This window comes from Sus scrofa, chromosome 1, assembly GCF_054392235.1.
Source record: "Sus scrofa isolate SSC_HxYL_T2T_F1_AM1 chromosome 1, Sscrofa_HxYL_maternal_Yorkshire_Landrace_v2.0, whole genome shotgun sequence".
In the NCBI taxonomy this organism is placed as follows: domain Eukaryota; kingdom Metazoa; phylum Chordata; class Mammalia; order Artiodactyla; family Suidae; genus Sus; species Sus scrofa.
The window spans coordinates 81109214-81132985 of NC_139383.1; the positions used below are offsets into that span (position 1 = coordinate 81109214).

At 35.4% G+C, this 23772-nt stretch overlaps 1 protein-coding gene across 12 annotated transcripts in view; it reads left to right on the forward strand.

Annotated features, from left to right (window-relative positions):
- The window catches only part of LOC146406165 (uncharacterized), an 888277-nt gene that overhangs the window by 691249 nt on the left and 173256 nt on the right, over positions 1–23772 (forward strand). For 8 of the 12 annotated variants that reach the window (XM_084963630.1, XM_084963627.1, XM_084963621.1 and 5 more), the window contains 2 exons: positions 4244–4384; positions 17432–17574. In XM_084963630.1, the coding sequence (XP_084819756.1) occupies positions 4244–4262 (19 nt within the window). In that variant the 3' untranslated portion in view covers positions 4263–4384; positions 17432–17574. Of the gene's footprint in view, positions 1–547; positions 620–2232; positions 2379–4243; positions 4385–17431; positions 17575–23772 lie in introns of all 12 variants that reach the window. The other 4 variants (XM_084963663.1, XM_084963680.1, XM_084963668.1 and 1 more) reach the window with 2 other exon arrangements.

A 23772-nucleotide genomic window follows, 5' to 3' on the forward strand; every position in this document is an offset into this window, starting at 1 on the left:
TCTATATCACAGCAGCACATGTCAAACAAGATAACAGTCATTTTACTTTAGCGAAATTAATCTGTCTGATGGTTAGTGTAGCCATGCTTGTTAAATTTCTTTTTTTTTTTTTAATTTTTTTTTATTTTCCCACTGTACAGCAAGGGGGTCAGGTTATCCTTAGATGTATACATTGCAGTTACAGTTTTTTCCCCCACCCTTTCTTCTGTTGCGACATGAGTATCTAGACATAATTCTCAATGCTATTCAGCAGGATCTCCTTGTAAATCTATTCTAGGTTGTGTCTGATAAGCCCAAGCTCCCGATCCCTCCCACTCCCTCCCCCTCCCATCAGGCAACCACAAGTCTCTTCTCCAAGTCCATGATTTTCTTTTCTGAGGAGATGTTCATTTGTGCTGGATATCTAAATTTCTAAGTCATAAAGATGAAGCATATTGTGGCACAACTAAGCAGATCAAAGGTCACAAAGTAAGGTGCCAACAAGTGTGCTTGCTAAAAAGTGGGAGTCACACCTTTGATGTGATTATATATTTTTTTTCTCCTGCAGCTAATTCCTTGATGTTGCAGAGTACTAAAGTAATTCACGTCAGGATTTCAGTCTTCTGTAGAGATAACCAAGGTAAATTAAGTATTTCAAGCCACAGATAAATAATGGATGGAAAAAAATAATTTGCTGCTGCAGATAATAAATTCAATATTAGAATGGCTGCCTAGAAAAGAAAAATAATGTATAAGATAGAATATTAAATGGCTTGGAAATCTCTGCCTTCTGATGTTTGTAAGGCACATTTCCCTTTATTCTGAGAAGGATGCAGTAAGAATGACAACAAAAAGCATGTTTTAAAATGATTCACTTAAACTTTTGTATAACGATTATATAAACATGCTAGATTCTACTATAGACATAGTGGATTCCATTTTAAAAAGAAATGCAAAATTTCCAGATAGCTGGGAAGCCCAGAACTTTGCACTTATTTCCCTTGAAATCACAGGTGCTGACCTACAGGCTTGAAACCTGTATCCCCGATAAGCTGTGCCTTTCCTGGCTCCTCATTTTTCTTTGGGAAAGAAGCTATTCCATCACCGCTCAATCAGAAACTCTGTAAGCTTAAAAGATATCTGTGGAAGCCTTAGAGAGAGAGATTCTCCTGACTGCAATTTGCCAGAAACTTCAATTACTAAATATGTTTCACTGAGAACTTCTCATTTCTAAGCTTCTTTTATAAATTGAGAAAGACTTTTAAGTTGAGCAGGTAACAACAGGATTCTAATCAAGGTTCCAGGCCAATGATTCAGGGACTGAGCCACCCAATCATCTGAAACCTAAGTATAAGGTGAAAGAGATAATCATCAAGACTTGCTCAGAAAAACAAAATCAAAGACAAACTATGGGCTCATGCAAGAACAGTAGTGTCTTATTAGATCAAAGTTGATTGGCTTGTTAAGTGTCACTGGCTCAGAACATTTTAGAGTCCGTATCACACCCAGCTAGAGAGAACATGCAAGAAATACCAACCCCAACTTTCATACTGTTTGAGAGGCTTTGATTTAATGGTGACCACAACCTTAAAGAGAAAATTTATCTTGTCCACTGGATATGCTTTTAACAGTATCTGAAATAGTTATTGCTTCATTTTGTGCTTCATGGTAGTAGTAGTAAATAGGAATCAGTAGTTTCCATTATAGTTGATGGAAGAAATAAACTTTCAGTTCCTTACAGTGTTCTTAGTAGGACTTCAGCCTTTCAAATACAGATTTAAGTATCATGCCTATAAATGTATTTTAAGAGGTAGAAAAAATAGCATTGCCTCTCATTGCAAAAAAAAAGATTTCTTTGATTTCAACCTTATAGCTAGCAAACAATTGAAAAATGTATTATCTATTTTGTCCACCAGCTAGATGCCATTTTTTTTTTAACAATCATTTAATAGTACATTTGTTGGGTATTTCGGTAAACTTTTAAAACTTTAACACATGTCAAAGTTTAAATTTCCCTTTTATATGGAATTGATATAGCATAAAATATTATGTTCTATGTAAGGTGCTATAATAATGACACTATTTTACTTTTTAGAGAAAATGCGAATTTAAGCAATTTTATGGCAAGAGGTCATCTTCACTGGGCTGTTCTGATCATTTAGATGTATATGTATATAAGAGTTTTTTGCTCATACAAAATACATGAAATGTGTTGATTGTTCAGTAATTATTTTTGAGTTTATTTTATGCAAGGCACTGTGCCAGGAAGTGTGAATAAAGCAGTGAAAAAGAAAGATGAGGCCCTTGCCCCCGTGGGGCTCACCTTCCTAAGAGGAAGATCTTTACTAAACAATGGATTCCAAGCATGACATTATAATTGGGAGGAGCGCTCTGAAAGGGTAGGACTTCTTAATCTTTAATGTACATTTGAATCCCCTGGGGATCTTATTAAAATGCAGATTCTGGTACAGTTTACCTGGGACAGAGAATTGAGATTCGGTATTTCCAGCAAACTTCCAAATGATGCCAATGCTGCAGGTTGGATTTAATTGATAAATGGAGAAGGATGGAGAATATTTCATAAGAAGGAATAGCAAGCGTGAAGGCCCTGGTGGAATAGAATCATGTTGCTTTGTAGGACCTGCAAGGCCAGCCTGGCTCTTAGACAAAGTTGAGGATGGAGAGTAAGTGTTGATTCCAATGACATTGGCAGGGGTCAAATCCCTAAGGGGATGAGGATGGGATGTGGGAGAATAGTGCTGAGAGCCTGAAGGTAAGGCAATGGGAAAGGTTTGAGAAAAGGAGAGGTTTGAGTTACAGGTGTTAGAAGATAAACTGAAGCACATTAAATATTTTAAAGAGTTTATTTGAGCAAAAATCAATTTGAATTGGGCAACATCCAATCTAGCAGATAGAAAGGCACTAAAGGAGCGGTACAAAATGAAAGACTTATAGGCAGAAGGGAGCTGGAACAAGGAAATTATACTAGGCAAATATAAAATATATGAGCTGGATATCACAAGGTTACTTTCCTTTAGGGGCTGGCAGGGCTCTATCAGGCAGATTATCTGCCTAGTACTGATCAGACAATTCCTGGTTGACTGCTTTAGGATTCTATTTATGGGAGAGCCCAAAGTAATTAAGTCTCAGTTTCCTGATATGGATCTTAACATAAGCAACTGTTTTGAGCCTGTTGTCTGGTTTTTAACATAGGCAATTGAGTTTGGAGAAGAAAAAAATGCTACAGAGAGCCTGGGGTTTCAGGAAATTTACTTGGGGGTAAACTTAAAGACCAGAGAGGAGTCTGAGAAGTTAAAGAACAACTCTAGGTATTTTCCTGGAGAGTGATGTTAGAAGTAGGAGAGGTAGGACATGCCGGTGGAACTCTAAATGCCTAATGAGGTCTCACTGCACAGCAGAAGGAGGAACCCGATTTAAAATGAGCATCTCCAAGCTTTAAGTCCAGGACTGTTTGTACTGATGAATGATTGAAAGCATGTCTGGTGTCAAGAATGAGCGCTTTGATCCTGCAACAGGATTCAAGACCTGTCTCAGCATCCTCATGGCCCTGTGAACAGAAATAATGTACTTAACCTCTCTGTTCACCAGTTTCCTCATTTCTAAAGAGAGATAATAGAAGTATCAATTTCATAGAATTCTTGTGAAGATCAAATGCAATAACATATTTAAAAGGCTTCCTGGTACATAGTAGCCAATAAAGATTAAACATTATTTGTGTTCTTACACAAACCATATAATCTCAACTTCAGTTTTCTGAGGACATTGGAATTGGTTATAGCTAACAAGTTCCCAGATTAAAAGATCTACAGTTTTATCATTAGAAGAACAATTTCAATATGTAGATTACTAAAAGAGAAATAGCTTCCTGCTCCAAAGTTCTTGCTTGGGGGTCTTTTTAAGACATTAAAAGAGAATCATTTTTATGTGGCTCTGTATCATTCTTCTAGCTCTCAACCTCTATATTTTCCGAAATGACCAAAAACCACTTACCTAGGACAGACTATCTATAATTTTTAAAAAAACTTTTCAGAGGTTGTTTAAGTAAGGCATGACAGACACCCTGTATAATATCAGTTATCACTTTTTCAGAAATTTATTGTTTTCAGCTGTTTAAAATTGCAGGGTGTGGTCAAGTGACTAAACATCTGGCCTATAACATGGATGTGCTGTTATGGTAGGCAGCCTTCAGAAAATCTCCCTGACTTGTGCTTGCTGACTCTTCTTTCTTTTTCTTACTTACTAGGATGCAGTGTGATGCCTGAACTGAGTCAGCCATCTAGAAAAATAAAGAAGTCTTGTGCTGATGATGGATAAGCAGAGAGATAAAAAAAAAATCCTGAATCTCTGACCATATGCTGCTGCACTGGTACCTTGGTTCTTTTATGTGAGTAATAAATACATTTCTAAGTTGCCTAACCCAGTAGTTTTGGCATTTTTATCACTGTCAACAATATAAATATAGACAGATATAAATATGTCTATAGATAGATACTGATATATCTGTCCATCTATCTGCCTAGATAGATGTATCTTTGCTATGTAGATACATACAGTATGCATTCATATTTTTGAATGAATTAGGTATTTATCTAAAAGGAATTGACTAAAACTTACATATGGTACAGAGTTAAACGGCAAGCATCCAAAAGATGTTATTGAAAGCTTAATAGTGCCAATATGAAGAAAGCATTAAACATGTTCATCTCCCAAAGTAGTTGCATATGACAGATTTCTTAAACTAGTATCAGCACTGGAAGTGTTGCTCAGAATTAAAGATATTGAACAGGTTATCATCTATTGTTCCTATGTTTCATCAGGAAAGAATTCACACTAGTTAGGATATTTTGTTTATGCAAATGATTTTATCTACATGACTGTTGTTAGCATTGATTATTATACTCAGTGTGCTTTGTTAATTACTTTTGTAAAATTCTCACTTACACAAAGCTTGCAATTGCACAAGGCATCCAGTTTTGTGATATTTGACAGTTGGCCACTAGCAATAAAACTTTATATGAAGACCATGTTTTAAACCACAAATAGATACAACAAAATAATACTAACATAAAATCTCTAGAAAAAAAGAGACATGCTCCTTTTTCTAGATGAGGTTAAATTTCTTTTGGTCTTTTTATATTCTATTAGCAAACTATATCATAAATGGGTATGAACATGACAACAATGTAATGTACTTAAATACTCCCACCAGCTCCAATATAATACAACAATTTCTTTAAAAAAATCATGAAATGGATTTTAAACTTCTTTTATAGTTATCATTCTTTGTTATTTAACATTATCGTGCATGACATATACATACATATTTTTATTATAGTTGATTTATAATGTTCTGTCAATTTATGCTATACAGCAAAGTGACCCAGTCATACACATATACATTCTTTTTCTCATATTATCTTCCATCATATTTTATCACAACTGACTGAATATAGTTCCCTGTGCTGTACAGCAGGACCTCATTGCTTATCCATTCTAAATATAATAGTTTTCCTCTAGTAACCCAAACTCTCTGTCCATCTCATTCCTTCCCCCCACCAGAGCAACCACAAGTCTGCTCTCCATGTCTGTTGAGTCTGTTTCTATTCTGAAGATAGGTTCATTTGTCCATATATTAGATTCCATATATAAGTGATATCATATGGTATTTGCCTTTCTCTTTCTGACTTGCTTCACTTAGTATGAGAATCTCTAGTTGCATCCATGTTGCTGCAAATGGCATTATTTCATTTGATTTATATATATTGTACATTCTATAAAATATGACTTGAATCTGATAACATGCAGTAAATTAAATGCAAAATCCCAAAATTAAATTTTACAATTTAGAGTTTGAAGAGAACTGAGAGACACTGTAACCCAATTTCCCAACCAAGGCATAAATAACCTTCAAAGTATATTTTTCAATAACTAGTTAATTATTGTACAGGCAATAGTTTTCGAGAGTGGACACATCTATTTATTGGAAAATTACTTTTGGTTATGAAAGTAATATCATCTTCCAGAAATTTCCACACTCTTGAGCACAAATTGAAATCAACCTCTTCTTTGCTCCACTTGAGAACCTTCTGAACTCTTGAAGATATAATATACTTCATCTTTGTCTTTAATCACATATCGCAGTCCTAATATGTCCCATTGAACCTTTTGCGACATGATCTATGACATGATTTTCAGGCCCTTTCCATCTCTTCTACCTTAAAGGATAAAATATTCCTAACCAAGTTTCCCACACCACAAATACTTTAGACTTTGGCCTTCTTGAATCTTAGAGGTTTACAAGCACAAGATACTTATATAAAGTTGGTTCCTCATTAGATTGTTTCTTGAGAGCAGAAACCATTAGTTTTAGTCAACTTGGGCTCCTATAATAAAATTCCATAGACTGGATGGCTTAAATGGAGACATTTGTTTATCACAGTTCTAGACGTTGCAAATTCCAGGGTACCAGCAGATTTGGTTCTTGATGAGGGCCTTCTTCCTGGCTTACAAAGGGCTGACATCTTGCTGTGTGCTGTGTGCTCACATGGCTTTTCCTCGGTATCTATGTGCAAAGAGAGAGTTCTTTCATCTCTTCATCTTACAAGGATACCACTTCCATAAAGGCACCACCCTTAAGTCATGAGACTTAATCTAAGTCCCCTCCCAGGTCCCACCCCTACATACCATCATACTGGGAGTTAGTGCTTATAAATTTGGGAGGGACACAAACATTCAGTCCATAAAACATCATTCCTATATCGATCTTTATATGGCTAGAGTGGAATCTGGCACAAGCAGATACTCAATAATGGAATGAAGTTTCATAATTTATATTGTCAAAAGTTTTCTTAGGCTGTGACTACTTAAAGATAAGGGTTATATTTTAAATGGATCATTACCTAGAATACTGTGATAACTCCTTAAACAATCAAGCTGACTGTCAAGCATCATTGAAGAAAAAGAAGAATTTTTAAAGATGAGATCTCCATAATTACAGGCAAAGGGTCAGAATTTAATCATATCTCCTAGTTCTCTTACAGTTGAAACCTAGGTTAAGTCTGTATTTTATCCATAAAACTCTTACCTTTAATATAAACTAACTTTTTTTGAACAAAAATATAAGGTCAGAGCAACTCTCTAGTCATTGCTGCTTTGTCACTACACCAGTATAAATTATTGCTGAATCCCATCATTATTCATCCAAGTGGGTAGTCTCTGGGAAGTCAATGAATAGTTTATTATTTCTTTCTAAAGGGAAGATAGGTTCAAGTTCTCAATGAAGAATCATTGTTTTTTTATCATTTAGATTAAAAACAAAAATATTCAAAACTTGATTCTTCTTTGGGAAATTGCTTGAGTCATGTTCCTATTTCCATATTGATTCATGGCTGTTAAAACTTTTTTGTTTTTTCAGTTCAGTACCCCTAAAGATATATTAATTGTGGTCTTCTACAAAAGGAATTTTCTAAAGGAGAACAAGGAAAGAATAAACTAATATATGTGATCTGCAAAACCTCTCCAAGTGATTCTGACAAATAACTTTCAACACCTTCCCTCAAGCTGAAATCCTACACAGAATTGTGTAGGGTTTCAAACTAAAAAGTATTCTGTTTTCACATTAAACTCTATAACCCTATAGAGAGCCAAAGCACTATTCTCATTGTTATTGTTGTTATGTTGACCAGGAAAGATAGGTACACATCTAAATATTAGCCCAATGAAAGTAATATTCAGTATGACATATACTTTGATAGAAAGATAGAAAGAAAGCAGGCTAGTAACCAACATGTATTAATTGAGAAATAGAGTAATCAATCAAAGCAAGCTGTAAAATCTTGGTGTGCTACAAAGTCTCTGCCTCTAAAATTGAACTTTAAATTTGAGTGTGCATGCATTGAACAATGATCAATGCTTTCATGGCAGATGTCATCATCTGAATACACAATTGTAAGCATCAGTCTCCATGAGGCCTGAGCAAGTGTTACTGTTGTTGATGCTTTCCAAAAGTGAGGTGGAAACAGCTTTTTGTTTAAAATGAAGGGATTTGTATGTAATAACCCAAGAAAACCCACCATTTGCAAATAGTATTGGCATTTTCTGTCAAGTCATGAAGAATGATTTAGGATTTTTGTTTCTGGGAAGTAAGCAGACTTGAGGGAATTTTTTTTTTTTCTCTTAGCTAGTCTTATAATGAATGCCTTAATCGTTAGGAAACCCATTTAAAATATTTTACTTGCAATTTCCTGAAAACAGCCATGGTTCTATACTGAAAACCTTCTAGGGAAGCCTTTATTTTATGACAGGAAAATAATAAATAATGCCCATATGCTAGAAGATGGAGGCTGAGATAGGATGAAGTTCAGAGGAATTTTTTCTAAGGCAGGAGTGAAGAAATTATGCAGACATTATTGGCCAGTACAATTTGGAACTCTATATGGGCAACCACGTGAACAGTGTCTCTACAAAACTGAAGGTCATTTAGGTTTCAGGAAAAGTAAACGAAATATAAACTGAAATTGAATGCTGCTTCTCTTTTATAATGAGAATTTTTTAAAGGACGTACTTTATTGTCAATAATTTGTCCCAGGAAAAAGTGACTTAGAAGTTCCTGTCATGGCGCAGTGGTTAATGAATCCGACTAGGAACCATGAGGCTGTGGTTCGATCCCTGGCTTGGCTCAGTGGGTTAAGGATCCGGCATTGTCGCGAGCTGTGGTGTAGGTCCCAGACATAGCTCGGATCCCACGTTGCTGTGGCTCTGGCATAGGCCAGCGGCTACAGCTCTGATTAGACCCCTAGCCTGGGAACCACCATATGCCATGTGAAACGGCCCTAGAAAAGGCAAAAAGACAAAAAAAAAAAAAGTGACTTAGAAAAAAATGAGAATTTCTGCCTTGCCCATAGATCCTCAATATCTCTTCATTATTGGCACTTTGCTATCATCACTGGTGTCCCTATCTCAGCCCCTTGAGCACATCCTTCACTAGGGCCACTGCTGCTACCTGCAGCCCTTCTCACCTTGAGCTGTTTGATGATCCCTTGTCCTCCACTCCCAGAGCCACTGTTTGGGAAGCTACTGCCACTAATTCCTCAGTCTCAGCAATAACCATTAAATATGGTATAAAAAGCATTATTCTTTTTCTCATATATTCTTCAAGTCAATACTTTTAACTATCACAGATTATGAAATGATTCTTTTTAAATATAGTTATAACATCACTTATAAAATGGATTTCTGCTACAAGAGATTTATTTATTAATATCAACTTTCTAAAACTAGCTTCACTTTGACCAGGCTGTGGATCAGTAAGACCCAGAATCTTTCACTTTACAAGACCTCACCCCTAAGACCACATGGCAAGTCTCCTTGTCTAAATTCTCTGCTTGGGTTACTGTGCTTAATTCCACCCTTTTGCATCCTGGCCACAGGCTTCTTTCTTCTGTGGTGATTATGAACAGCCTGGAGGCAAACTACTTAGGCTGGCATTTACCTCTGTCAGTTATTTATTGTATAAAAAAATCCATCTCCTCATTTGGCAAAATGCAACTAGAATTATATTGAGAGTTAAATGAGTTAATACATGAAACATAATTAGAACAATGCCAGATACATATTGTTATACCCATAAGAACAAACACACATCACCATGGTACTTGGAAATTAATTCCAGTGTGGAATGAAGGATTAAAAATTCTAAAAAACTAGAATAGAAGTCACAGTGCTGACCCTGGAGAAGTGATAGAGGTGTGGTGGAAAGAAGGTCTATTAGGAGCTAGTTGTGTAAAAAAGATGTAGCTAAGAAAGTGGTCATAAGTGAAAGTAGAAGAACACAGTTTATTAAAAACTGTGAGTGTGTTGACTAATACGGAGTTCAGAATCGCAGCAGGTCAGGAGTATTTTTAGAAAATGACATATGAGAGAAGAAAAATTAATTACATTTTGCAAACTAGCATATTCAACAAAATAAGAAGAAATGAAGATAGGTGGCCTAGAGGGCTGTTTTGTAGTGGGTTTTATTTAAAATGTTTAAATAACTCTGAAAGAATTCTAGATAGTGAGTGACGAGAGAGCAATCTAAAACAGATGCATTGCAAAATGCAAGAGTAAAGGCAGAGGCAAAGTGAATTTGCCTTTTCTAAATACATTTTGGGGTCTGTCTGTGGCTGTCCTTATTTAGTTGGATCATGAAGAATCACATGACAAGTCTGGATTCATTTATGACAAAAGTATTAAAAGTAAGTGTTAAGTAAAAATTACATGAAAAAAATAGGACAGCAGAATTTGTTCAAAGCTGAGGGGAGGAAGAAAATAGTTGTATCTTTTTTTAGGCAGGAAATCGTGATGGAGTTTTCAGGGAGAGTTGAGGGGAAAGTTGTCTGGAGAAAAGATTGTTTAGGAAAGAGGTAAGTGAAGTATATCCTGGAGAAGGTGTCTTGTGCAAAAAAAAAAAAAAAAAAAAAAAAAAGAAAGAAAAGAAAAGAATGAAAGAAGAACTTAACTCTGGGCTAGAAATTTAAAAAGATATCAAGTTCAAGTTCCCATGGAGGAAGCTGTTCACATGGCTGCCCAAAGCAAACACCTTCCTGTCACCTGTTACCACACACTGGGTTCCCTGTGGTGACTCGGCATCATACCCAGCCAACGAATAAGCTGAAGCATCATCTGTTACATAAATGACTCAGGCTTGTTCTAATTGATCTCATTGTTTTGATTCTGTAATCAGAGTAAGTGAGAGGCTGCTATATTAAATCTTCATATTTTAGTCTCTCACCTATTAGGGGGTGGTAAGGTTGGTGTAATCATACTCATGAATTGTTGAAAACATACTAGCAGTAAGGAAAGGCTTATTCATACCTTAGTGTATATATAAGGAATGTCTTATGCCCCGCTTCAAGTCCATTCAGCCTTATCTCTCTTGCATCTGCCACTGGGCTCGACCAGCTGTGTGTAGCCCAGGACAGACTTCATGCAGGCACAAGCCGAGAGTGCCTGCTCGATGTCCACACCACACACTCCTCACCTCCAGTCCTGGGACTTCCCTGCTGATGTTGGGACATGAGATGCCTTGTACCCCAACTCTGTGCCCATTCATGCGTAGACCAGAAGCTCAATGAAATTAAGACCTTGTAAGGTAAAGGTCTTAATTTAACCAATATGATATAGGAGCCAGGAATGGTTTTCTTTGTTTTTTCTTTCCCATCCTTGGGTGAATGATCACAGAGGCAATCATTTATAAGCTGTTCATTTTTATAAGCCATCAGAAGATTATCTCAAGATTAAGCAGTAATAGTTCATTTTAATTTTGGAGGAGAAGGGTGTTTTCCCATCAATGAGAAATTCTTGAACCCCAGCAGAGTGTCCTACAATTCCACTCAAGTCTAACACTATCTGTAAGGAGATAGCATCAGATTCCATGAGTTAAGGGGTCAGTCTACAAGACTACTCCTCCTTCAGTTCAGACGCCAGTTTCAAGCCCAGATCGTCACCTGTGCTTCTGACAGATTGACAATAGATTGGATCCCTCCTTGGATTTGTTTCATCTGCTAGAGTGGCTCACAGAACTCAGAGAAACATTTTACTTACTGGATTCCTAGTTTATTATAAAAGTGTATAACTCAGGAACAGCTCGATAGAAGGGATGCATAGGGCAAGGTATGGGGAAAGGGCACACAGCTTTCATGTGCTGAGCATGCTTCTCTCCCAGATTTTTCTTCTGTTCACCATTGTGGAAGATCTCTGAACCCTCACCCTTTGGAGTTTTATGAGGGCTTCATCACACAGGCATGGTTGATTAAATCATCAGCCGCTGATGATCGATTCAACCTCTACCTCCTTTCTCTTCTCTAGAGGTCAGAGGTGTGGGACTGAACTTTCCAATCCTCTATTCCTGGTTGGTTCCCCTGGCAATCAGCTCCCATCCTTAGGTGCTTTTGAAAGTCAACTCAATAACACAATTGGGGTGAAAGGGACTTGTTATGAAAAACATCACACTCATTTCAATCTTATGGTTCTGAAACAATTTGAGAACTGAGGTCAAAGAGAGGAAATAGTATAAAAAAGATGCTCCTATAGCTCTCATTTCTCAGGAAATTCTGGGATCTTGGGATCTGTGTGCAAGGAATTATGAACAAAGGCCAAATATATATAAGAAATATATTTTGGGGAGTTCCTGTCATAGCTCAGTGGTTAACAAATCCAACTAGGAATGATGAGGTTGCGGGTTCGATCCCTGGCCTTGCTCAGTGAGTTAAGGATCCAGCGTTGCCGTGAGCTGTGGGGTAGGTCACAGACATGGCTCAGATCTGGCATTTCTGTGGCTCTGGTGTAGGCCAGTGGCTATAGTTCCAATAAGACCCCTAGCCTGGGAACCTCCATATGCCATGGAGGCAACCCTAGAAAAGACAAAAAAAAAAAAAAAAAAAAAGAAATATATTTTGGTTATCTGAAAAAAATATATGTATTGCTCTTAAGTCACACTTGATATTAGGTAGTAGCCAGATCATTATTTTTTAATTTAAGTCTAGTTGGTTTATAATATTATATTATTTTCAGATATATAACATAATGATTCAACATTTTTATAGATTATACTCTATTTAAAATTATTATAAAATAGTGACTGTATTCCCTGTACTGTACAATATGTCCTTGTAGCTTATTCTGTACATAGTAGTTTATGCCTCTAATCCCCTGCCACACCTTCCCTCACCCCACCGGTAACCACTAGTTAGTTTTCTGTATCTGTTTTTTTTTACTCACTAGGTTGTTGTATTTTTTTCAAAATGATTTTTATTTTTTTCAGTTGTATTTTTTAAGATTTCATACATAAGTGATAAAACCAGTATTTGTGTTTCTCTGTCTAATTTCCCGAGAATAATATTTTCTAGGTCCATCCATGTTGAAAATTTCATTCTATGGCTGAGTAATATTCCACTGTATGTGTATGTACATGTATATGTATATATATACACACTGTATCTTTACATATACACACGACATCTTTATTCATTCTTCAGTTGACAGACACTTAGGTTGCTTCCATATTTCAGCTGTATAAATAATGTAGTTATGAGCATTAGAGTGCACTTACCTTTTTTTGAATTAATGTTTTCATTTTCTTTGACTATATGTCCAGGAATGGAATTGCTGGATCATACAGTAGCTTGATACTTAGTTTTCTGAGGAATCTCCATATGGTTTTCCATCATGGCTGCACCAATTTACATTCCTACAAACAGTGTCCTAGAGTTCCCTTTTCTCCACATCCTTTCCAACATTTGTTATTTGTAGACTTTTTGATGATAGTTATTCTAACAGATGTGAAGTAATATCTCTTTGTGTGTGTTTCTTTTTCTTTTTTCTTTCTTCTTTTTTTTTTTTTTTTTTTTTTTTGGCCTCTTGTGCCATACATGGTCCCCAGGTCAAGGATCAGATCCAAGCCACAGTCACTAACTATGCTGCAGCTGCAGTAATGCTGGATCATTTAACCTACCATGCCAGGCTGGGGATCAAATCTCTGCCCTGGTACTGTAGAGATACCACCAATTCTGTTGCGTCACAGTGGGAACTCCTCTCTTTGTAGTTTTGATTTGTATTTCCCTGATGATTAATGATAAGCGTTTTTTAGGTGTATGTAGTAGGCCATTTGGAAAAACGTCTATTCAGGTCTGCTGCCCATTTTTAAATCTTGCTCTTTGGATTTTTTGATATTGAGTTGTATGAGCTGTTTATATATTTTGGATAATAATCCCTTATTGATCGTATCATGTGTAAATACTTTCACCTGCTTAGTAGGTTATCTTTTTGTTTTGTTGATGGTTTCCTTTGCTGTGCAGAAGCTTTTAAGTTTAGTTAGATCTCATTTATTTATTTTTGACTTTGTTTCCTTTGGAGACATATCCAAAAAACATTGCTACGATTTATGTCAAAGAGTGTTCTGCCCATATTTTCTTCTAGGATTTTTATTGGTTTCCGATTTTATATTTAGGTCTTTAATCCATTTTAAATTTATTTTGTATAGGCTGTGAAAAAATATTCTAATTTCATTCTTTTGCATGTAGCTGTTCAGTTTTCCTAGCACTACTTATTGAAGAAACTGTCTTTTACCCATTGTGTAGTCTTGTGTTTGTTTTTGTGCCAGTATCATATTGTTTTGATTACTGTAGATTTGCAGTATAGTCTAAAGTCAAGGAGCATAATTCCAGCTTTGCTCCTTTTTTCTCAAGATTGCTTTGGCTATTGAGCATTTTTTTGTGATAGCCAAATTATTAATATAACTATATAATGTTGTCTTTCATTCCCTTACTCACTTGCATTTTCCCTCATTCCTATTTCCTGGGTTTACATTCCCAAACAAAGTAGAAACTCTTAAGTCTTTACCTCATGCTCTCCTTTCCGGGGAATTCTGATGAGGATGCTTGTTACCAAATTGACCATGGTGGGGAGGAACCCTTGAAAAATAGAATTTGGAAGCTGCATCACTCATTTTTCTAATAGTTCTATGGATTCAATTGCTAGTGTCATGGGGATATGTTCTAGTAAGAGAAATGTCTGACATAATATTATAAATAAGCATGTCACTAATGATTTTAAGGACCTAATGGTGTAGAGCATGCCACAGAAGTCTCTCTAAAATGACAGCTAGTTGGATCTTATTCCTCTACTATTAAGAAAGACCTGTAGCCCTTGGTAAACCTACTTGGACATAAGAGGAGACATACATGAAAAGACATTCTAATTCATTTATTGGTTTGCTCAAATGTTCCCAATTTCAAGTCTGGTCCAGAATAAGATTAAACTATGCAGTAGGTTTAGGCTACAAAAGATGCCCTATGGTCATTCAGAATATGTGACTAATAGATCTAATGATGCTTAAGATATTCATTGTAGATAACAAACTTGTGAACTGTCTTTGTCAATCCCTGATGTGAAAGTCACAGTACAAGGCCATGCTTACTTCTGAAGTAATTACTCTTCATTTGAAAAAGAGTACATGTTTTGGGGCCCCAGTGCTTTCATAAGAAAGAGTTGCAATGAAAGAAGTGGCCTAGGTACACAGGTACATGAGCCAGTGGTAAATGGCTTAGTTATAGTTAAAGCCTAGAAAGACTCTAGAATATCAGGAACAAGCTAATCTGAGGAAAAGATATGTGGCAGTGACTAGACATTTCCTTTGACCACTCTAGTGTTCCTACAGTGAACATATGAATGGAGTGACCATGATGGTAGGGGCTCTGGTTGTGCAGGTACCAAAGAGTGTATGTTTCCTCCCCTCTCGGCTACCATAGCTATTTCTAAAATATGTAGTTGAAAACAAACAAACCACCACCACCCCCAAAACCCCATGGAGGCTAGAAGAAAGTAGAACAATGTTTAAAGTGCTGAAAACGAATTCAAGACATAATTCTAAACATAGTGAAAATATGCTTCAACAATGATAGGGAAATATATCTACTTTCAGATAAAATAACACCAAGGAAACCCATCATTAGCAGACTTACACTACAATAAATCCTACAGAAATTTATTAAGATTGAAAGGAATTTAATAGAAAATCCTAGCTTCAAAGAAGTTCAAAGACTTTTTATGTTTAATTTTATGAAATATATGTAACCAAAGCAAACGTTAAAATACCTTATTATGAATTTACAACATATATAGATATAATATTTTAACAACTATAGCATAAAAATGGAGTTAGATGTGGTAATTGCACCTATATAATTGTGAGATTTCTACATTTTAGAAGAAGCGGTCTAGTGGAATAATTAAGAATGTATATGATAGGATCCTTAGAGCAACCACAAAAAAACCAATGCAAAAGATATAATAAAGAAAATAATACACATTTCACTTAGGATGTTTACACTGATGATTCTGTCAATGCTGTCTAGATGATAGTGAAGCAGTGGAAATAAAAATATCTTCCATTTAACTCAATATTTTTAATTCAAAGGATACTATACATGAGACCTTTTAGGCATTTAATCCCTTCCAATGAGGAAAGAATGTGAAGAAAATGTAGAATGAGATCATCTGGAAGTTTTTGTGCTGGCTGGCTATTTTGGATATTTCTTATTGCCTTAAGGCCAGAAAATGTCCAATATCTATGATACAATCCAAAATTATTCGACTTAAGAAATAGGAAAACATGATTCATTCCCAAGAGAGAAAATAAGCAATAAAAATTGATTTCAAGGTGGTGCAATATTGTTCATTGTTACATATTTATACATAATTACAAAATTATAAAGTGGTTTTTGTAATAAACTATTTTGAAATATATGTATAAAATGACTACTAGTCAATAGGAAGTCATTATTCTACAGTATTTAAAAAGCAGTCACTAAAATCAGACGAACATCACTAATCAATTCTTTTACATGTTTGTCACTTAGAGCAATGGTTATATGAGGTGGAATTGGGGTAGCTACAAAGTGGTAGTACAATAGATCTTTGCGGAGGGAACATTAAAAATGTGTACTTCACAGGGGTAGTGCTTAGAGGAGCATATGCATTTGCCAATACTTATTTATCTGGATCCTTAAAGAGAGTGCATTTTAAAATGTAAATTATACTATAAAATTTTGATTTATTGTAAGAATCTAGAGCAAGTCTATTAACATTCTATTCCAGGGAAAATAAATAATCATAATCAGTAGTAATTGGTCAAAATGTCATTTGATTTAATTTTATCTCTGAAGAAAATTACAATACAACAAATATTATTTCTTCAAATGAACTACTTTTTTGGAAACACAGGGATTTGATATAACAACTTTTTTTTTTGTCTTTTGAGGGCCACACCTGTGGCTTGCGGAGGTTCCCAGGCTAGGGGTCTAATTGGAGCTGTAGCTACTGGCTTATGCCACAGCCACAGCAATGCCAGAGCTGAGCCGCATCTGCAACCTATACCACAAGCTCATGGCAGCGCCAGATCCTTAACCCACTGAGTGAGGCCAGGGATCAAACCCGCAACCTCATGGTTCCTAGTTGGATTCGTTTCCACTGTGCCATGATAGGAACTACTGATGTAACAACTTTGATCAGAACATTTTTTTTTTCCATAAGAGAAGGACAGCTTATCAAGTGACACTCAGAGAGGAGAGTAAGAGGGCAGGGGATAAAACCAAGCAGTATATTCCCTGTTAATGAACCACCACAACTTGGGTATAAAATGTAGACTTCAGAAAGACAGCACAGGTAGTTGAGAAAATGAAGCAGAGTAATGATCCAGAAATATCATAAAGAGCTTCAGGTTCAGCTTTGCATCTTTACTATCAGCGAATATAGTTACAAGTAGATTGTAATGGTTTCATCATTACTTTTCTGTATTTCTCTCAGGTTTAATGTGATAGCATGCTTTTAAATTCTGAGCTAATTGGATGCTCCAGTGTATTAACTTTTTCCCTCTTTTTTTTTTTTTTGACAGTTAATATCTTCATTTTTAAATTCCTTTGGGATCTCAACTTTTATAAAGAGTTTATTTGGACTTTTAAAATAAATAAGAATAATCAATTTATATGAGAGAATTGGACCTGATAACTTGATTACACTCATTCATCTATTTATTTGGTAAGTCCTTAGGAACTATACTCCGTGTTTGACACTACTAGGTATTAGCAAGCATGGGAAAGAAATACTGACATACTGCCTAACCCAAGGATTTTACATATGGAAAAGTAGAGATGGAAAAACAAAAAATAAACAAGTACCAGAGCAAGGTCATACACAATTAATTACCAAATAAATTACTGAGACATCTAATCAAGACAATAATATCTAAAAAGGTCAATGAAGGTTATGGACTCCCTAGTTTAGAGCCGCCAAAACGAAATGATGTTTGAGCTTGACCTTGGGAGACAGAATGACAAATACAGGAAGACTAGACTATTTTGTAGTTTGTCTTTACTTTCCTAAGGGCAAATATATAAACAATGTTTTGCAACATACTTTTATCATGACTACTCATTAAGGGTTTAAACACAAGCTTACATTTTATAACAATGTTTATTTTTATTTTTAAGATAGAAAAAGGACATTTTCAAAAGAGTATACTGCCCTCACAGCCAAACCCTGCCCCCCCCATCAAACTATTGTATTTCTTTTCTAAAGCCGTTTCATGAAACATCAGATGAAATATGCTACTGGGGAGAGAAACAGATTTGTATGCATGAGTTCGTACTTTACTGGCTCCTTTTCCATGGCAAATGCAACTCAAATGTTATATTAAGGCTATCAACATTGTAAGGTAAATGCAAAATTATTCCTTGGCTATAATTTTAATTACTGTATATGTTCTACATAAAGGGAGGATAAAAAATGAATCCAAAAGGAATTTAAATATTGTTAAACTATAAGTATACTAGGTAATATAAAGGCATTAGGTTTGATTGAACTAATCTACTTGGAAAGAAATAGAACTATATATTTAGAACATAGTCACTTTTTGTAAAGACTTAGAACCCTATATCTAAATTTTTTCTCAGCATATTGGCTGTCTACTAGCAAAATAATTATTCATATGTGTTTTAATAATTAAATATATTTTCTTTCAGAATTATAGGTCTCATGATAATAAACACTGGTCTACGCAATTGTCTTTAGATAACATTCCAGATAAATTCCCAGATATAAGTAACTTGCCTATAGTACCATAAAAAGTATTTACCTATAAAAAATATTCTGCAAAATTATGCACTAAAAATAACAGACTAGTGAAAAAAGGATTATAAACAAATCTTAAAACAATAAAAGGTAAAACTTAAGCAAGTCATATAGATATATGCATACATATATAAAATAAATATATAATATTTATAAACATAAATATATACATAATACATCTTCACATATACACTCTTTTTATTAAGATATGTATCTTTTTTTTTTCTTTTTTAAGGCCGTACCTGCAGCATATGGAAATTTCTGGCCTAGGGGCTGAAATGGAGCTGCAGCTGAGGCCTATGCCACAGCTACAGCAATGCTGGATCCGAGCCGCATCTACAACCTATGCTGCAACTTGCAGCAACACCGGATCCTTAACCCACTGAGCAAACCCTCATCCTCACAGACACTATGTTGGGTTCTTAACCCACTGAGCCACAATAAGAACTCTAGGAAATATATCTTTATCAAAAGAGTTACATATTCACAGGCAGGTGCACCTATCATTGCTATCAGTCAATCCTTTTCAGCCTTAAATCTTAAGGCTGTGCTTACATCATTGAGATATTACCCTGGAAGCATTTGCTCCTTAGCACAATTTAATTTATCAAAATTAAGAATATAATCCAGGGTATGGATTTCGTCATTCTTTTTTCCAGAATAAAGCTTGCTTCTCCTTTTTCTAAATGCTGCCTGAGCTTTTTGTGCCTCTTTTCTCAACATACTGTGCCTTGAGCTGCTGAAATAATCAACAAACTATGAAAATTTAAATCCCTACTTTAAACAATTCCTTTGAGATTATAATATCAAATCCAGTTCTTCTTCCAAGTGCATAAATTTCATCTCTTCCCTGTCTCTGGCACCCACCTCAGGCTATAAAACTTATGGATTATTACAATTAATCATTTTATCTTCACCAAAAACAGGCCACAGAAAAATTACCTAGGAAACTGATAGAGCAGTTTTGTTAGGTACTAACCCAATAAAAATAAATCAAAATTATAAATTGATGAGTATTTACTATATTATTAGGCTGTGTTTTCCAGCTCCATGGAGTATATAAATATTTCTGTAAGTGATGATATGCACTTTTATCCTAGACAGAGATTGGAGAGGAAGGCGTATTTGCCTATGAAATTAATTCAACTTGTCTTTACAAATTAAAATGACAAAATTTTAATTCCTAAATAAGTCATCTTCTACAGCTGAGCTGGGGACATGGAGAAGGCTACATTTCTTAATACAAGAAAATGGTAGGTATGATGGGTTTTATGTGTCCACTTGGCTAAATGTAATACCCAGTTATTTAATCAAACACTAACCTAGGTATTGTTGTTAAGTTATATTGTGGATATGATAAACATCTACAATCAGCTGATCTGCTGACTTCTATCTGCTGATATCTGTGTCTCTGTCCCTCTATATGCCTGTCTCCTGTCTCTCCATCTATACATAGAGAGTTATAGAGATATATGAAGATGATGATGAGGAAGCTAGCTGGATGATAGGTAGGTAGATAGATTGACAGGTGGTAACAGATAGTTAAATAGATAAATAGATATTCTACTAGTTCTGTTTCTCTGGAAAATGCTGATAATAAGGCAGGACTCTACTTTTTGTCCTAAAAAAAATTTTTTTTTTGGTCTTTTTAGGGCCACACCCGATGCATATGGAGCTTCCCAGGCTAGGGGTCTAATTGGAGCTGTAGCCACTTGCCTACATCACAGCCACAGCAATGCCTGATTCGAGCCAGATGTGCAACCTGCCCAACAGCTCATGACAATGCCAGATCCTTAACCCACTGAGCAAGGCCAGGGATCAAACTTGTGTCCTCATGGATGCTAGTCAGATTCATTTCCACTGAGCCATATGGGAACTCAACTTTTTGTCCTAAAATAAAGTACCAAAAAAATGAGGTATGCAGGAAAGAAGGAAGAGAAGAGCAAAGAGAAAAAGAAGAGGGCAGAATAATTTCAAGAACTTAGAACCCAAATTGCAGAAATATCCAAAATTTTTAAGAAATATAATCTGGAATATTCGACTTTAAGATATTAATATTTCTACAATGAAAAGTATCTACATTCCTGAAGCATTTAATAAAGTTTTCTCTGAACATCATATATTATATCAGTCAATGAGGATCAAGGAATAACAGAATGACAAAAACAAACAATAACTTCAACGAAAAAAAACTAAATAGAATTGAGTTTACAAGAAAACCCTTAAATTGAATCAGGCTCTGAGCCTAAGTCACCATGATCATTTACATTTCAACTTCACATAGATCCCTCTTGCTAAACATATGAAATCTACTTTTTTTTTTTTTGGTCTTTTTTGCTATTTCTTGGGCCACTCCCGCGGCATATGGAGGTTCCCAGGCTAGGGGTCTAATGGGAGCCGTAGCCACCAGCCTACACCAGAGCCACAGCAACTCGGGATCTGAACCGCATCTGCAACCTACACCACAGCTCACAGCAATGCCGGATCATTAACCCACTGAGCAAGGGCAGGGACCGAACCCGCAACCTCATGGTTCCTAGTCGGATTCGTTAACCACTGCGCCACGACGGGAACTCCTGAAATCTATTTTTGATGCCCCCATCCCATCACCAATTTTTAGAAAGTTAGAGCTTTGATATTTCTACAATTACAAAATCAGTGTCAAAGGTAATGCTTAAAGGCAGTGTGACGCTAACTTAAAACTGAGGTTAAAGAGGCTACTGAGAGATAATCTCTACAAACAATGACTTCTCAGACAATACATAGACACATACAACAGTTACATTTCTGTGTAATATGTATAGTTTCTGAGTCATATACCCAGGGGTATAGAAGCAGAGATGGAGTTTGTCACTCAATCTACTTGGGCAGGCGCTTCTAGCACAAGAATGTGGTAATAAAAGCTTGCCAGGGATTTCTAATTTTTTTACAGACGGCAAAGTAAATGAAATCACTTTTTTCACCCCAGTTTTTGGAGCTGAGGTCTCTCCATGAGGGTTTCATAGTTAATGCAGCAATCATATTCCCTTTTCTTTCCACCATCCTAGACATGGGCTATCACGTAGGCTTGTAACACTCTGACACCCCACCCAGCACACACGCAGACACTTGTCCCATATACATACTCATATATTTTTCTAATTAAAAAAAAAGATTCAACGAAAATAACTCTTCTTGGAACAATATTTCTGTGCTCCCACAATTCAAAAGAAGATTAAAGGGTAGGGTTAGGTTTCAGTGGAATGTACAATAATCCTGTTCCTTGAGCCTCAACTCAATAGGCATTTGACTATGTTATTTTTTTGTCAGCGATTGGGGAGTCCCAGATTGGTCATTTTACACATTTCATGCCATCTATATCAGGAATCATCTTGTTCTTCTTGTTTTGTAATGTCACTTTATCAACTTTTATTCTTTCTTATCAACTTTTACTCTACATATTCTCAGTACATGAGGTGACTTGTCTGCCTAGCCTAGGATCTTGAAAATATAATTTTGATAGAACATTTTTAGATGTGAGTTTAAGACGACTGTTTTATACTTTACTTTGGTTCCTAGATCATGCTTATAGCTAAGACACCATTTCATGTTTATTATTTAAAAATCTTATAGAATTCTCAAAGATATGCAATGTTAGCCATTCTGAAGGTAAAAACTTTATCCCATGATAGCATCAAGGAAGAGGTGGTATGAAAGCTGGCTTTTAAACTCCTTAAGCTGATAATGACATATAAATAATGAACATGTTTGTGTAGATAGAAGAACAAGGTCTGTTCTAAGAGGCCAGTCGTCTGGGCTAGAGATCAAAATAACAAGTTATAAAGGAGAAAAACATAGGGATATGCCTCTAAGTAAAATATTCGACACAGTTATAGCGAGAAGTTGTGGAACTGCCTCTCCTAAAGAACTTAATTCCTTAATTTCTAAAATGTGCAAATGAAATTATTGTGCCTATAAGCTCAAGGTTAGCATGAAAATTAAAAAAAAAAAATCCCTGTTGCAGTATGGAAGAAGCAGGATGGGTGTTGGGTGAGATATTGGAGGCTGGTAGACCTGATTTATGGGAAGTTCTTTTTTCTTTAATAAATTTTATAATTCTGAAAGTAGTAATTTTAAATTAAATTAATTGCATATTGCTTGTTAGTCTCAACTTCTTAAGCATTAGTCATCTACTGCTTACATGACATTAGCTATTTATTTTAAATGGTAGATTCTGATGAGCTTCAAGAGAATATAAGATAATTTTACTCCCTCTCTTTTAAATATTTATCTGAATGCATTTTTCCCTAAATTAATTCCCACAGTCTATTAATAAAAGTTTTCTAAAACAAAAGTAAACTTCAAATGATTTAATGCAGAATAAATTGATACAGTACAAAGATATTTAATTTAAAAATATTTATGTATTTTCTGTTCCAATCATGTAACTGACTTCTCAGTTATGATAGGCAGTGTAATCATACTACATAGATTTATTTGTTTATGTCTTTTTTCAGAGAAGGGTTAAAATTGTCTTCATAAATATAGACAATATAAATATAAAAATTGTCTACCTAATTATAATACAATATATTAAATGAAATTTAAACCAGATGAAGTGAATCAAAAGAAAAAATAAAAGTGGCAGATTATGGTAAAGTCAACAGTGAGATTTATATAAAATTTAGTCAATAAACTTGCCAAATGTGGGAGAAAAATATACTTCTTTGCAATCCAGCAGCCAGCCAAAGGTCAAATCACAAATCATATCACCTATAATAAGAAATAAACAAGGTACACAGAACTAGCCTACCTATTCCACATGCTGAATGTTGTGAAAATGTTCTATGAGTTTTCAAAAGGAGAATAGAGGTACTATAAACACATTCCTTCCCCTCCTGCTTTCAGTGAACAGAGCAATGAGATTTTTAAAGGAACTTTTGGATGATATCCTTCCAGGCAGGCTGAAAGCACATAAGAGAAATACTTTTTAGCAGTCAAAATGATAGAGCCCAACTTCTGGATCATGGAAAGATGAAGAAAGTATACTCTCTTTCCCAGGAATTAAAACTAAAAACACTGAACCAAAATGTTCAGTTGATATAGACAGATAATCTCCAACAGAAA